A 12,183-nucleotide genomic window follows, 5' to 3' on the forward strand; every position below is an offset into this window, starting at 1 on the left:
GTGTGTGTGTGTATGTGTTGGTGAGGCATTTTTCTATTCTCAAACAGCAGCGGTATTAGTATTTCTTCAAAAGTTGTGTGTGTCTGTGTGTGTGTGACAGACAATTTTACCTTGAGGAACTTGTAAAGCAGGAAGGTGAACCAGTTGGTGAGCATCTTCTCAGCGACTGACTCCGTCCTGGGAGAGAGATGAAAGGAAGGGGGAGAGAAAGGAGAAGGTGAAGGGTGAGGGGGAAGAGGGGAATAATAGTAAAAGAAAATTATAGAGTGACAGTCAAAGGATGGGAATGAAGAGTAAGACAGGGAAAGAAAGCAAAAATTAGATTTTCTAAGCAGCACCTAAACCTCTGCACAAGACACTGGGAGGTTTTGGAGTCATCCCAAAGCGCTCCTCCCTGTTTCAACAAGCGCACCCAAACAAGCACCGCTCCTGGCTATGATCTCTGGGCATAAACCAACACTTTCATCATAAGGGGGGGGGGGGGCATTTAAGACACGCTCGCACATCAAAGAGAACACGCGGCATTATCAGTCGTTGCGCGGTTAGCCTTCAAACAACCGAGCCCTTTCCCTTCCTCTCCTTCGCTCCCCCCACCGTCACATGCAAACAAATTAACTTGGCAAAACAAACCCCTCCATTTCTTTCATTGTTTCATGCCCGCACCCCCCCACACACATTTTTCCCCCTCCAAGCAAACCCACTCGTCTTCATTAAAAATACAGCAATTAGTATAATTCGCTAACTTCTCTCGTTAATCACAAACCTGCCGTGTAATGAGGGGAACCTCCGCACGTGCACGCTCTTGAGCAGACACACGTGAACAACCAGTGTATGAAAACAGAGCAATTAAAAGGCATTGTAATTAACGGACTTATTGCGTCTAATTTGTTAAACAGCTGAAAGGGAGACCGGCACTAAGGGTATGCGGGGGAAAAAGCAGAAGGGCCAAAGAAGAGATTATTTCTCCCGCTTTGCCGTCCTCAGATTTACCTCCTTGTTTTCACCATCCTTCCTTTGTATATTAGGGACAAACAGGACATCTTAATTATGCATTCCTTGTTTTCTCTTAGATAAATGTGGGGTGCGCAAGAGAGCCTTCTGCTGGACTACTGGTTTGTCTAACTGGGCCACATTCCTGCATTTGTCATATATATTAGTCTTTTTGTTATTACGTGCAAAAAGGAGAAGAAAGGTATATTCTGTTGAGAAATGACAACAAAAGAAGATATTTTCTTGTCAATTTTGCATAGGAAATACAATGTTTTTCATGACAATTGAGGAATAGTAAGGGAATAAAGGGAAAACACGGGAAACTAGGCCAATGTGGTAGTGAAACCAGTGAAGGCCTGTAGCAGGAACAAGACGTGAACTCCTACGCTTCCGCAAGCCTCCCCGTTTGACTGTTGAGTGTTGTTTGATGTATGTGGAGCAGTTGTTTTTTTCATGGCTGTCAGCAAAATATAGCGGATGAAGAATGAGGCAACAGGGAACGGAGGGATGGAGGACAATGGAGGCGAATACACCTGGACAGAACACGCTTTTGGGCATGTCAGGACATGATAGTGGGCGACTTGTAGCTCATTTGGCGTCACAGCAACCTGCTGTCACAAAGTTTTTAAACATGTGCTACAGGAGGAGTAGCTGATGGAGATTTGCCCGGCCACACACAGTGAGTCTGTGCCTATAATGTGCAAATCAAGCCAAATGTACCCAAAGCAGGAGCATCACTTCACCATAGGCTACGTATACCCACACGGGAGCAGATTATTAAGACTTTCTCCTTTGCTTTTCTGTGTACATGTCTAAAAATAAAAAATGTTCTATTGCAGGAAAAAGACCAAACCAGGGTGAACCATGTGTAATAATTGCCGAGCTTATTAACGCCAGCTCCCGAGGCTAGTGTAGTTAGCAGGGACAGCGTGTTGTGACCGTACGCCCCAGGAGGGGATTGGAAAAGGCTTCACACAGGCACACTGGCTGAGAGTCATTTATTTGATTAGATTTTTAATTAAATATCTCTCAGAGGAGAAGGAGGAGAGGAAAAAAAACACAACTTTTTTATCATTTAATGTCTAATTCCAATTTATTTGGAGACAGGCCATTTCTCTAATTGTGTCTTTCCTTAAATACGTGTATCTTTTCCTGCCCGACTGTCTGCAGAGGCTCATTTTTCCTTCTCCTCCTCCCTCTGCCTATCTATTCTCTCACCATATTGCACCTTCATTCAGCCTTTCTATTCTTCCTTCCTCCTCTCTCTCTCTCTACATCAGTTTGCCTCCAGTCCAAGTCTCGCTCAAGAAAATTTGCCCTCTCTTTCTGTCAGTCACCATTTCCCTCCCTCTGCTCCATCCACCTTTCTCTCACTGCTTTTTCCTCTCTCACCTCACATTATTTCTCTTCACTGCTGCACATCTCCCCCCTTTTCCCTTTCACCAATCCATTCTCTCTCTATCCCTCACACCCTCCATGTAAATCCTTCTCTTCCTTTCCTTTACATCATCTCCACCCCTCCTTCTTTTCCACTCTCTACCTTTCTCACTGTGTGTGTGAGAGGCAGGAGGAGAGAGCAGTGTCTGACTGCGGCTCCATTGGGAGTGTGTGTGTGTGCTCAGGGGTGTAATCCTCTCTGACAGGGACAAGGTTGAGAGATAGAGATGAGGTAACGTCACATAGGCCTCTAAAAGCTATAGTCCCTTGCCTTCCTGCTCCACAACTTCAGCTGGACGGGAAAAAACTAAGCGCTTAACTTTCTCTCAGAGCATCATCTTCTACTTTGTATCATTTTCAATTATCTTCCTACTGTAACTATCAGCTTGGTTTTGCATCATTTCCATGACAATAGGAGGGCTCGCAAAATAGGGAGCAATGACAAAAAAATAAAACTTTTTTGCTGTTTTTGTTTTTCAAAGGCTAAACAGTAAAGGTGCCCACTTTCAGTAGGGTGCCTCTTCTCAAGGACACCCTAAACCAGTGAGAAGTGTGATAAACAAAGGGACGTAACCTTAAACTTGAACCCTCAGTGGGGAAACTATCCGTGCACGTGTGACATGTTTTTGTGCACAGTCCAAGCCCACCCGTCTCTCTCCGTACCTTCTGAGCAAGAGCTTCGGGTGGTTCTTGCTCTCCAGGTTTTTGTCGATGAGGTCAGACAGGAGCTGTTTGAGGACGCCCGTGGCGTACTCCATCTCCCCCTGCAGTGCTGTCATGATGAGGGAGGCCACGTTGCCTCGGTCTCGCATAGAGAAGGACCGCTGTGCCTCCAAGGTGCGAATGAAGGTCAGCAGGAAGTGCTTTTTGGTCAGTAGCTGGCCAAACAATGTCAGGGCCTTCTCCACGTTAGCGGGGACCTGGAGAGGAGGGCACAGAGGTGATGATAGGAAGGAGTATGAGTGGAGGGGGAAAGGGATGGTGGGTGATGGTTGGACATGGAGTAGAGAAAATGAAAGGGAGGCATGGATAGAGGGAGAGAATGAAGGTGTGGTAAATTCAGCAGGAAGTGGTGGGGAGAAAAGGGAAGAAAAGAAGGTAATGGAGTGCAGGAGAAGGGTGGAAAGTCAAAGGGAAGGCAGAGTGAGAGAGGTGGAAGGAAGGAGGAAAAAAGAAAAGGTACAAGAAAGGAAAAAGGACAAAATATTAGAGGTAGGGAGATAAAGAAAAGAGTGAGGTAGGAGCAGATACAAAGGTTGAGTTCAGGATGAAAAGGAGGGTGTGAGTTATAGTTGAGAAATGGATTTATGAGTATGAGTGAGAATGAGGAATATTAGATGAAGGGTATATTGGCAAAACAGCCACATGTGCACACACGCAGATACGCTCACAATATATTCATCTACATACAGGGAAAAATCAGCTTACAGATGCATCCATAAAGCTAGGCTTTGCACTTTTGTTTTACAACCTATTATTGTCCCAATGCTCTCCTCCCTCTTCCCCAGTTCTCGCTCCCCCTTTACCTCCCTTCATCCCACACTGCCCCCCCGTTCCACCGATTCTCTTCCTCTCTCAAAGCAACGGGCAGGTCTCCCCCTCTAAGGGAGGTTTGAAGTGAGAATGTGAGCTTCATGCTGTAATAAGAAATTGATCTGCTTGCTAGCGCACTACTGTGGCCTGTGATTGCCTGGGCCATACAAATGAAAATCCAATGTCGCGCTACACTATCCCTTTGGAATACAGCTGATAGCATGAGCAGATACTGCATGTCTCAAAGCCTGTTCCCTGCAGCCGCCACCTTACATGCATGTCAGCGGTGTGCGAGTGTGCATTTCCATGTGATGTATGTGTGAGAGTCTAATGCATACAGAGAAATGATGGAGGTACGTGTACATGCTGCGTTACAGTGTCCACACAGCCCGGCTGCATGTGAGTGATAGAGTGTTCCCTCTTGAGAAAGGAGCAGTAGTGGAGGGGAGAGTGTTTTATTGAACGTGTGAGCATTGCTTTTTCAGGAGCCTCAAACAGGCTTGGTCCTGTAGAGGCAATCTATCACTTGAACCAAGTCTTGGGTAGGTAGGTAGCAGCACAGAGCAACAAGCGCTTTAAAACGAATGTAGCAGCAAAAAGCAATTCAGAACTTTATCATATTATGCACGTTTGAATGTATGAATGTAATAACTGTTTTGCTGCTCTTGTTTTACAGATTTTACTTACTTATGTGTGTGTTGTTTTTTGTCTGTTTAAAAGCTGCTATGGGGCAAATGTCTATTAACTGTGTTGACGTGGCAATAAAGTACTGAATTAGGCTGAGTTCGGACACTGCTCACTCCCCAAAAAAAGAATTGTCCCTTCACTGCATTACATCAAACTTAAGCTTGCCCTGAGATTTTCTCTCGCTCAAATTTTTTTTACTACTTTGGGCTTGAAGCCTCCTCTGCCTCCACCTCTCGGCTAACAAGCTGTTGAAGATGACAAGTTTTTGGCCGACACGTTCCGATAGTCCACCACTGATATGACGGACATTTTCATCTTACCAAATTAGTCTCTAAAGAGTCAAAGTTTTCTAAAGTTCTGGTCAGAAACTGTGTTGAAATACTGTTAAGTTTTCACTTGTTTTGGTCTCAGCGTGGAGTTTAATGTGATCACACCCTAGTACAGAGAGAACAAACTTTAAAAGCAATAACCTTTTCAAACCTGTAGAAATTACTTCGGAAAAAAACATTAAAAAATCTTGAAGATGAACAACTTGAAGATCAAAACAGAAATCTCCACTTAATTTATGCTTCGCTTTTTTTTTCGTGGCTTATTGTTCTCCCAAACTTCTGAGTTCTCACAATTTCAATCACATCAAAAAGCAGTCGATAGGTTTTTTGTTCCAATTATTCACTTGGTGAACCAATTTGCTTACAATCTTCAAACTGACTATTTCTAATGACAAAACTTCATTCAGTCAGTTTGTATGTGTGTGTGTGTATGTGTGTGTGTGAATGAAGCTCTCTACTGACCCGTACCTCCATCTCCTTGAGCACAGGATGGTCCTCTATCCCAGGAAAGAGGACTCTCATGGCGTAGGTGCGATAGTCCAGGAAGGGGATTCCTGCTCCGTCCAGCTCCTGAGTGAGTTCATGGATGTCCGTCTGCAGCTCGGCAAATGCTAAGTGAAAGGATGAGAAAACAGTTATATATATATAAATATAAACATATCATGAATGTCATCTTACTGAACGTTTTGTCTCAAAAAACATAAAAATTTCTAAAGAATACATACAGACTTGAACTACAAGAATGAAAAATTGAGCATAGCGTTCAGTTCAGGTAGGACACAATGTCAAGCTCAGCTCACATCCCAGCTACATCAGCTGATCTCAAACAGTCAATCAACTGATGGAGCAGCTGATTGATGGAAGGGAGTCAGCTGATAGATCACATGACGCCTTTCTATGCAACCAATATGCTTTGGCCTGCCTACTGTTGCTGCTTCATCTGTAAATTGCTTTGCAACCTGCCTCCACCCCAGCTCCTCCTTTTCATGCTTTGCCTGACTTATCAATGTCATGTCTGTCATTAATGCTGCTGTGTTCTAGGCGCATGGAAGGGCAGGGAGGTTTGCTCTCCCCGCCTTAGACTTTCCTCTTTTGCACATGGAAGGGCAGAGAGGTGTGCTCCCTCTGCCTTAAGGCTTTCCATGTAAGTGTGTGGAAGGGTGGAGAGGTGTGCTTTCTCTGCCGTAGGTGCATAGAAGAGGCTTTCTGCATACGCCTGGGAAAGGCAGAGAGGCCCCAGTTTTCTTTGACTTAAGTGTTCCTAACTGAAATACCGTTTTGTTTTTATAGCCTTCAACACTGATAACTTGACTTCAATGACAACTTATAATCAGTCCTCAGTTTGGCATTTAGCATTCTGTCAGCAGTGGTCCGACACAAAACACTTTATAACTGAGGCCTTTTTCACCTGCTAGGTACCTTTTTCCCAAACAAACTACTGCTTCTGTATGTGTAAAACTATTTCTTCATGTGCAGAGGAGGGATTTTCTTAGGAAACATGTATGTTTAAAAGGAATCAACTGGCAAAGGTAAGTAGCAAAGAAGCATTTATTTAGATGTAAAGGTTAGGGATTGCTACTATCACTAAAATCCTCCAGTTTTAAATGTTCTCAGAAGAAATACATTATATTTTTCTTCCCAAAAGAATGGGGAAATTAAGACTTCAAACATCAAAATCTACACAAAAGAGAAGAATGAATGGATAGCTGTGGTCACAGTGCAAGGTAATCAAATTTTAAACACCTGCAAGAAGCTGAAATCAACTCTAGAGCCAGTCTTTAACTTGTCTCTGACTATTCATGCCTCAGTCAAACTGATTTCCATAAACAGCATGTTTTAGAGTAGAAAAAAAAGGCAGCACAGGTGAAAGTGAGGAAAAGATGGAGGCGTGTGGAGGAGTAGCCGGTGAAAAGCAGCATTATGTGATCGCTCTCTGAGCAGAGAGAAAGATGGAGGGAAGAAAGAGATGGAGGAAGAGAGGAAAGCGTTGTGGTACTCGGTGGCTGGAGGGGAGTTCAGGATGGAACTGCACACAGGAACATGAGCCTGTGAGTACACACACATTACACGCTGCCACCTCGCACACTTGTACTCCAGCAGCCACACACACACGCACACACACACACATACACACACACATTTCCCTGTCTTGCCCCACAGCTGAACACAGAACCTAGTGCCCAGATGATTAATGTGAGTGCATGTGTCAGTGTTTTTACACATTTTCCATTCCCAGCGAGTGTGTGTTCTGACCCCGTTCTGTATACTCCAGTGGCTTCACAAGTCACATCCAGAGGGAACAAATGGGATCAAATCCATTCTCTCACTCACATCCCATACAATAGTGCATATATTTTGCTGGACTGACTTGACTCTATTTTATAAATACAAAACTCCCTTGAGGAGAAAATGTACAGCTTTACAGTTTCACTAGCTCGACTGTGTGTGTGTGTGTGTGTGTGTGTGTGTGTGTGTGTGTGTGTGTGTGTGTGTGTGTGCCCTATAGTGTCACCCGAAATAGACCAACACATGGATACACAACCCAAACAAATAACGAACCAAAGCCCAGACTAACAGATGGCTTGTGTCACCCTATCCCTCTCTTCCTATCTCTCTTTTTCTCCCTCTTTCTTCCCTTCAAAGTGACATCTTAGAGGTCACCTCTCCCTCCCCTATGGTTGCGTGTCCTCTGCTACATCCCTCCATCTTTCTGTTTGTTTGGCTCACACGTGCCATCCATCTCTCTCTGCATCTCTAATCAGTCTCTACCCTGCCCCATCTCTTCTCTACACCTCTTTTCTTCCATCTATATGTTCAGTGTTGTAGCTTTTCCGCAACATTTCTGTTTGCTGCTTATTTTGCCGAGACTTTTCCCCACGTATTCTAATCACTTCCTGTTCTTTTCACTCCTCTGATTTGTCCACCCATCTCCTCCTGCAACCAATATAAAGCATTATCTACCTTTCTTTATCTCCCGCTACCCTCACATCAACTTCCTTCCCTCTTTCACTCTTTAAAATGCTGTCTAGAGTACTGTCAGCTTCCCCTCATTTTTTTTCCCTCTCTCATAATCTTCCTATCCATTCTTCATCATTGCCCACCTCCCCTCCCTTTCTCCTCTCACAAGTCGTCGGCCTTATTTATCTCCCTTGCTCCATCCCCCTCCTTCCATCCATCCTGTTGTCGTCTTCCAGACAGTGGTGACAGCGGGGGACAGACAGGGTCAGGGCACCTGGACTCACCGCCACACACCCCAGCCAATCATTGTTTGACCTGCTGTGTGAGTTTATGTGTGTGGTTGTGAAGGAGTTGCAAAAGAGCAGGACATGAGGACTTGAGTGTCAGGGGGAGTGGTGTGAAGTGCACGCATGCAAAGTTATCCCCCTGAGCAGATGACTGGCACAGTTAAAGGTATACTATGCAGGAATTGTTGTTGTGAAACTGAAAGTCAACCCCAGATTTACTCTCACTTTTGAAACAAGCTTTGTCCTCTTGGCGTTTCGCATGCTATATATGCACTTTTCTTTGGCGTTGCATCTGCAGTTTTTGTATTCTCCTCTTGCTGTTTACGGTCCAACACTTGGTCACTACCTTTTATAAAGTCCTGACCTCACCTGGATGCTGTGCCCAGGAATGTCTCCTACACAGCAAAATAAGATAAGGGCAGACGGCGGGGTCTCTGCTGATAAATACACAGACTGCATTTCACTAAACTTCATTCGTTCATTCACCCTGACATTGGGTATATGTTAAGATATTTTTTTGTTCAGAGAGGGGATATTTTCTTTTGTGTTGCCCTAACCAGTCTGGTAGTAAGTAGTATGTCCTTCCCACAGACGTTATTTTCATTCGCCAAAAGAGCTGTGGTAGTGGTTGCTAGGAGCAGTTAATGCTTATGGTTTAAGTGTTGTTATTTTTGTAAATCAATTTGCAACAACCTGTGCAGCAATGTCAATCTCATGCACACTTGTTGCTTTTTTGTAGCCTTTTTTTTGGCCTTAATGTTTCAAGGATGTTGCTAGGTACCTAACAAGAGTGAAATGATGTCACCGTTTTAAATCATGCCTACAAAGGCCTGATTGGTTTACAGTTACAAGCAGCCGTCACTGAGCACAGCACCAGAACTTAATGATTCACTGAACAACCTGGTGATACAGTATGGGGAGCCTTTTTAAAGCTTGACTCATACTAGAGAAGTCAGGATATGTCATTCAATGTTTCATTGACTTTGACCATTCATTCGTTATATCTGTGCCCTATATTTATTGAGATGCAATGCTACATTGATGAACTGTTTTTTTTTTTTTTAGATCTGTCACGTGTAATGCAATTGAAAAAAATGTATGTGTATAATATTTTGACTGACTGACTCGAGCCCCATCCAAAAAAAAAGAAAAGAAAAGCCTGAGCCCTGCCTGAATCAACTCAACATTTTAGGGCCTGTTGGGTCCAGATGTGCTCCTGTAACACCTTGATCTGGTAAATCCAAACTGTCAGATCATCTTTGGACACCTCATACTAGTAACTACAGTAAATGTATGTTGTTACGTTTGAGGTTTACTAAAGCAGTGCAACAAGTGAAGTGATCTCTAATAAAAATGTATTCTGATGATCATGGTTATCAGTATTCTCCTTCTCTTTCTCCCCATCTGCTTCTCCCTCTCTTGCCAGACAAACCAGTAACAGCATCAGTAGACTCTCACTGGATCCATGCAGCTTCTTGCCAAATGCATATATGCTAATGTACTGCTGTGTAAGTCCCTCTCTCCGTCTCTCCCCCTGCTTCAGTCGTTGCCAAACCCCTCCCCCCTTACTATCACTCACTTTCCCACCTCTGTGCCCCTGTATCTATCTAACCTCCATCTCTCTCTCCCTCCCTCTCTCAGTGTGGATGGTAGTGAGGCCAGCCAGGCAGCTCTCTCATGGGGTGGAGAGCCAACATCTGGTGGCTGGCTCAGATCAAAGTACTCCTCTGGAAACACACCAACACCCACGCACACATGCACACACACACACCGCTGCCACCTAACAGCAGGGGGACAGTTGGCAGTGAGAGGGAGGGAGAAACAGAGAGTGAAAGAGAAAGCCGAGGGAGAAATGGATAGGACTATTGAATGGGAGTTGTGGAGCTTCTGAGGTAAGCTGCAGCGAGGGAGAGATTTACAGAAAGTTATTTGGGGACAGGGGAGTTTTTTAAGGAGAAAGATGAAGAGAAACTAGAAGAGCGGTATGAAAGTAACTTCTGAGATTGGAGCAGTTTGCGTCACACCGATATTATGGCCAGATGTGGCCCGAACTCACCTTCCTTGCACTCAAGGGCCACCCTGGACTCCAGGTTGTCCATCTGCAGTTGCAGCCGTTTGAGGGTGCGGTCGGCATCCCGAGACTTCCTCTTGTATGCGATCAGCACCACAATGATAACCAGCAGGAGTAAGCCGCCACCTCCTCCGATACCGATGATGGCAGGCAGGGTGAGCAGGCTGTCTGAGTAGATCTGCAGGGTCCCTGGTGAGTATTCAAAGCCTCCAACACGCACCTAGTGGACAGACACCGACAGAAGAGTTACATTCTCTTGACACCACATAAAAAAATCTGTGGGTCTGTTTCCAGCAGCATTTGACAGGGTTCCAAGCTGAAGCTGTAAACCACTTTCATTTATGGTTACATAAAGTAGAAAATAAATCAGATGCTGCTACCAAATTGAGAGCTGTGCGCTATGCATGATGTGGAAATCATACAGAAACACTATTTTGGCATTTTTAAATCATCTTTATCTACAAGACCCACAGTTCCACTCACATTATGGCAAGGTTAGACCTACACCTGGGCACAACCTATAATTACAATAAACTATTGTATAAATCCAGTATAGTGATAAAAAAAATTCTGTAAGGTGCCAGTGCTGAATCCCACATTGCATTTATACTTGCAAACCAAGCTGTGTCGAGTCGAGCCAAGTGCAGGCCAGAACTAAACTCCACAAAACCCTTTATATCTGGGTTGGGGGAGGCAACATCTGTGCCCCAGGGCTGTCTTTGGAACCAGTGAAAAAAGTACACAGAGTCACACACCCATCTGACTTTCAACCATATCACATCAAAACAGTTCTGGCCTGCACAACGTGTGAATAACGTTGGGATGTGTCCCCCCACTCCCCGTCTTCTTCTTTTTTCTTTTATTCCTTCTTCAACTGGCTTATATCTATGAAATACCAAATGGAGGAGGATAAAAATAGACACAGACCTCTCACGCCCACTAGCCATTTTTTGGTCTCTATTGAATATCAATACTGTTGAAATCCCGAGGAGGACGGCAGCCAAACGAGACTGATCAAAAGCTTCTAAGACATAAATACAGTCGCATACACCGCCAACGGTGTAAGAGACGGGATGTGTGTGTGTTTATGTGCGTGCAGGCTATATGAATGGGGACGAGAAATCTAGAGTAATTAAAGAGATTTAGGTCTGATGGATGGGAAGGGAAGAATGAGATGAATGAATGAAAAGGCAGGAAGTGGATTGACATAAAGAGGGGGGATGAATAGCTCAGCGGAAACAGCACTGAGAACAGGAGCTATAGAGGAAGACGGGCTGAGTGGCTGAAAGAAATGTGAAAGCCAGATGCTCCAGAGGTGACAAAGAAAAAAAAACAAGCAGGGTGATGAAATAACAGGTATTTAAAGTGGAAAAAGTAACTCAGAGAGGGCTGATGCTCATTTTCAGGTTTCATGTGGCTGCATATGGACGCCTTTACCTAGATGGCCCCATGCTTTGCTCTGTGTGTGTTAAACCATGTTAACATAATGAATACAGACACATTAAACAGTGAGGAACTATTCAACAAACAGTCATGTAGACAAGTATTAAAGTTTTACTCACAGTGACTTTGTGTTCTCCGGTCAGGTTAGGCCATTCACACAGCAGCTGGCTCTCAGACAGGGTGAGAACGCAGGGCGTCTCCCCGATCAGCACCGTGTAGTTCAGCTTAGAGTTTCCTGGGGCTGCGGGAATTAGGTTACGGCCCTGGAAACAGACGTACACATGCTTTGGTTACTTACATAAGGTCTAGGTCTGAGGTGGTCCACACCAACGGAATACTAATCAAACAGTATAAAAGCAAAAGGATTCACCCCAACTGTGATTTATGCTGTTTTTGATTGGCTGGCGGGTGTCCGTCAACAGTTCAGTCACAGCTCTAATCAGTGTGC

The 12,183-nt window shown here is 44.4% G+C and overlaps 1 protein-coding gene across 5 annotated transcripts in view; it reads right to left on the reverse strand.

Moving 5' to 3' along the window:
• The window catches only part of LOC126385438 (plexin-A1-like), a 294,361-nt gene that overhangs the window by 17,518 nt on the left and 264,660 nt on the right, over positions 1-12,183 (reverse strand). For 3 of the 5 annotated variants that reach the window (XM_050037151.1, XM_050037154.1, XM_050037150.1), the window contains exons 19-23: positions 11,855-11,998; positions 10,278-10,512; positions 5,439-5,587; positions 3,091-3,347; positions 111-177 (exon numbers count right to left, since the gene is read on the reverse strand). In XM_050037151.1, coding sequence (XP_049893108.1) covers positions 111-177; positions 3,091-3,347; positions 5,439-5,587; positions 10,278-10,512; positions 11,855-11,998 — 852 coding nt within the window. The remainder of the gene's footprint in view (positions 1-110; positions 178-3,090; positions 3,348-5,438; positions 5,588-10,277; positions 10,513-11,854; positions 11,999-12,183) is intronic. The other 2 variants (XM_050037155.1, XM_050037152.1) reach the window with 1 other exon arrangement.

The sequence above is a fragment of the Epinephelus moara genome, chromosome 24 (genome assembly GCF_006386435.1).
Source record: "Epinephelus moara isolate mb chromosome 24, YSFRI_EMoa_1.0, whole genome shotgun sequence".
NCBI lineage: Eukaryota > Metazoa > Chordata > Actinopteri > Perciformes > Serranidae > Epinephelus > Epinephelus moara.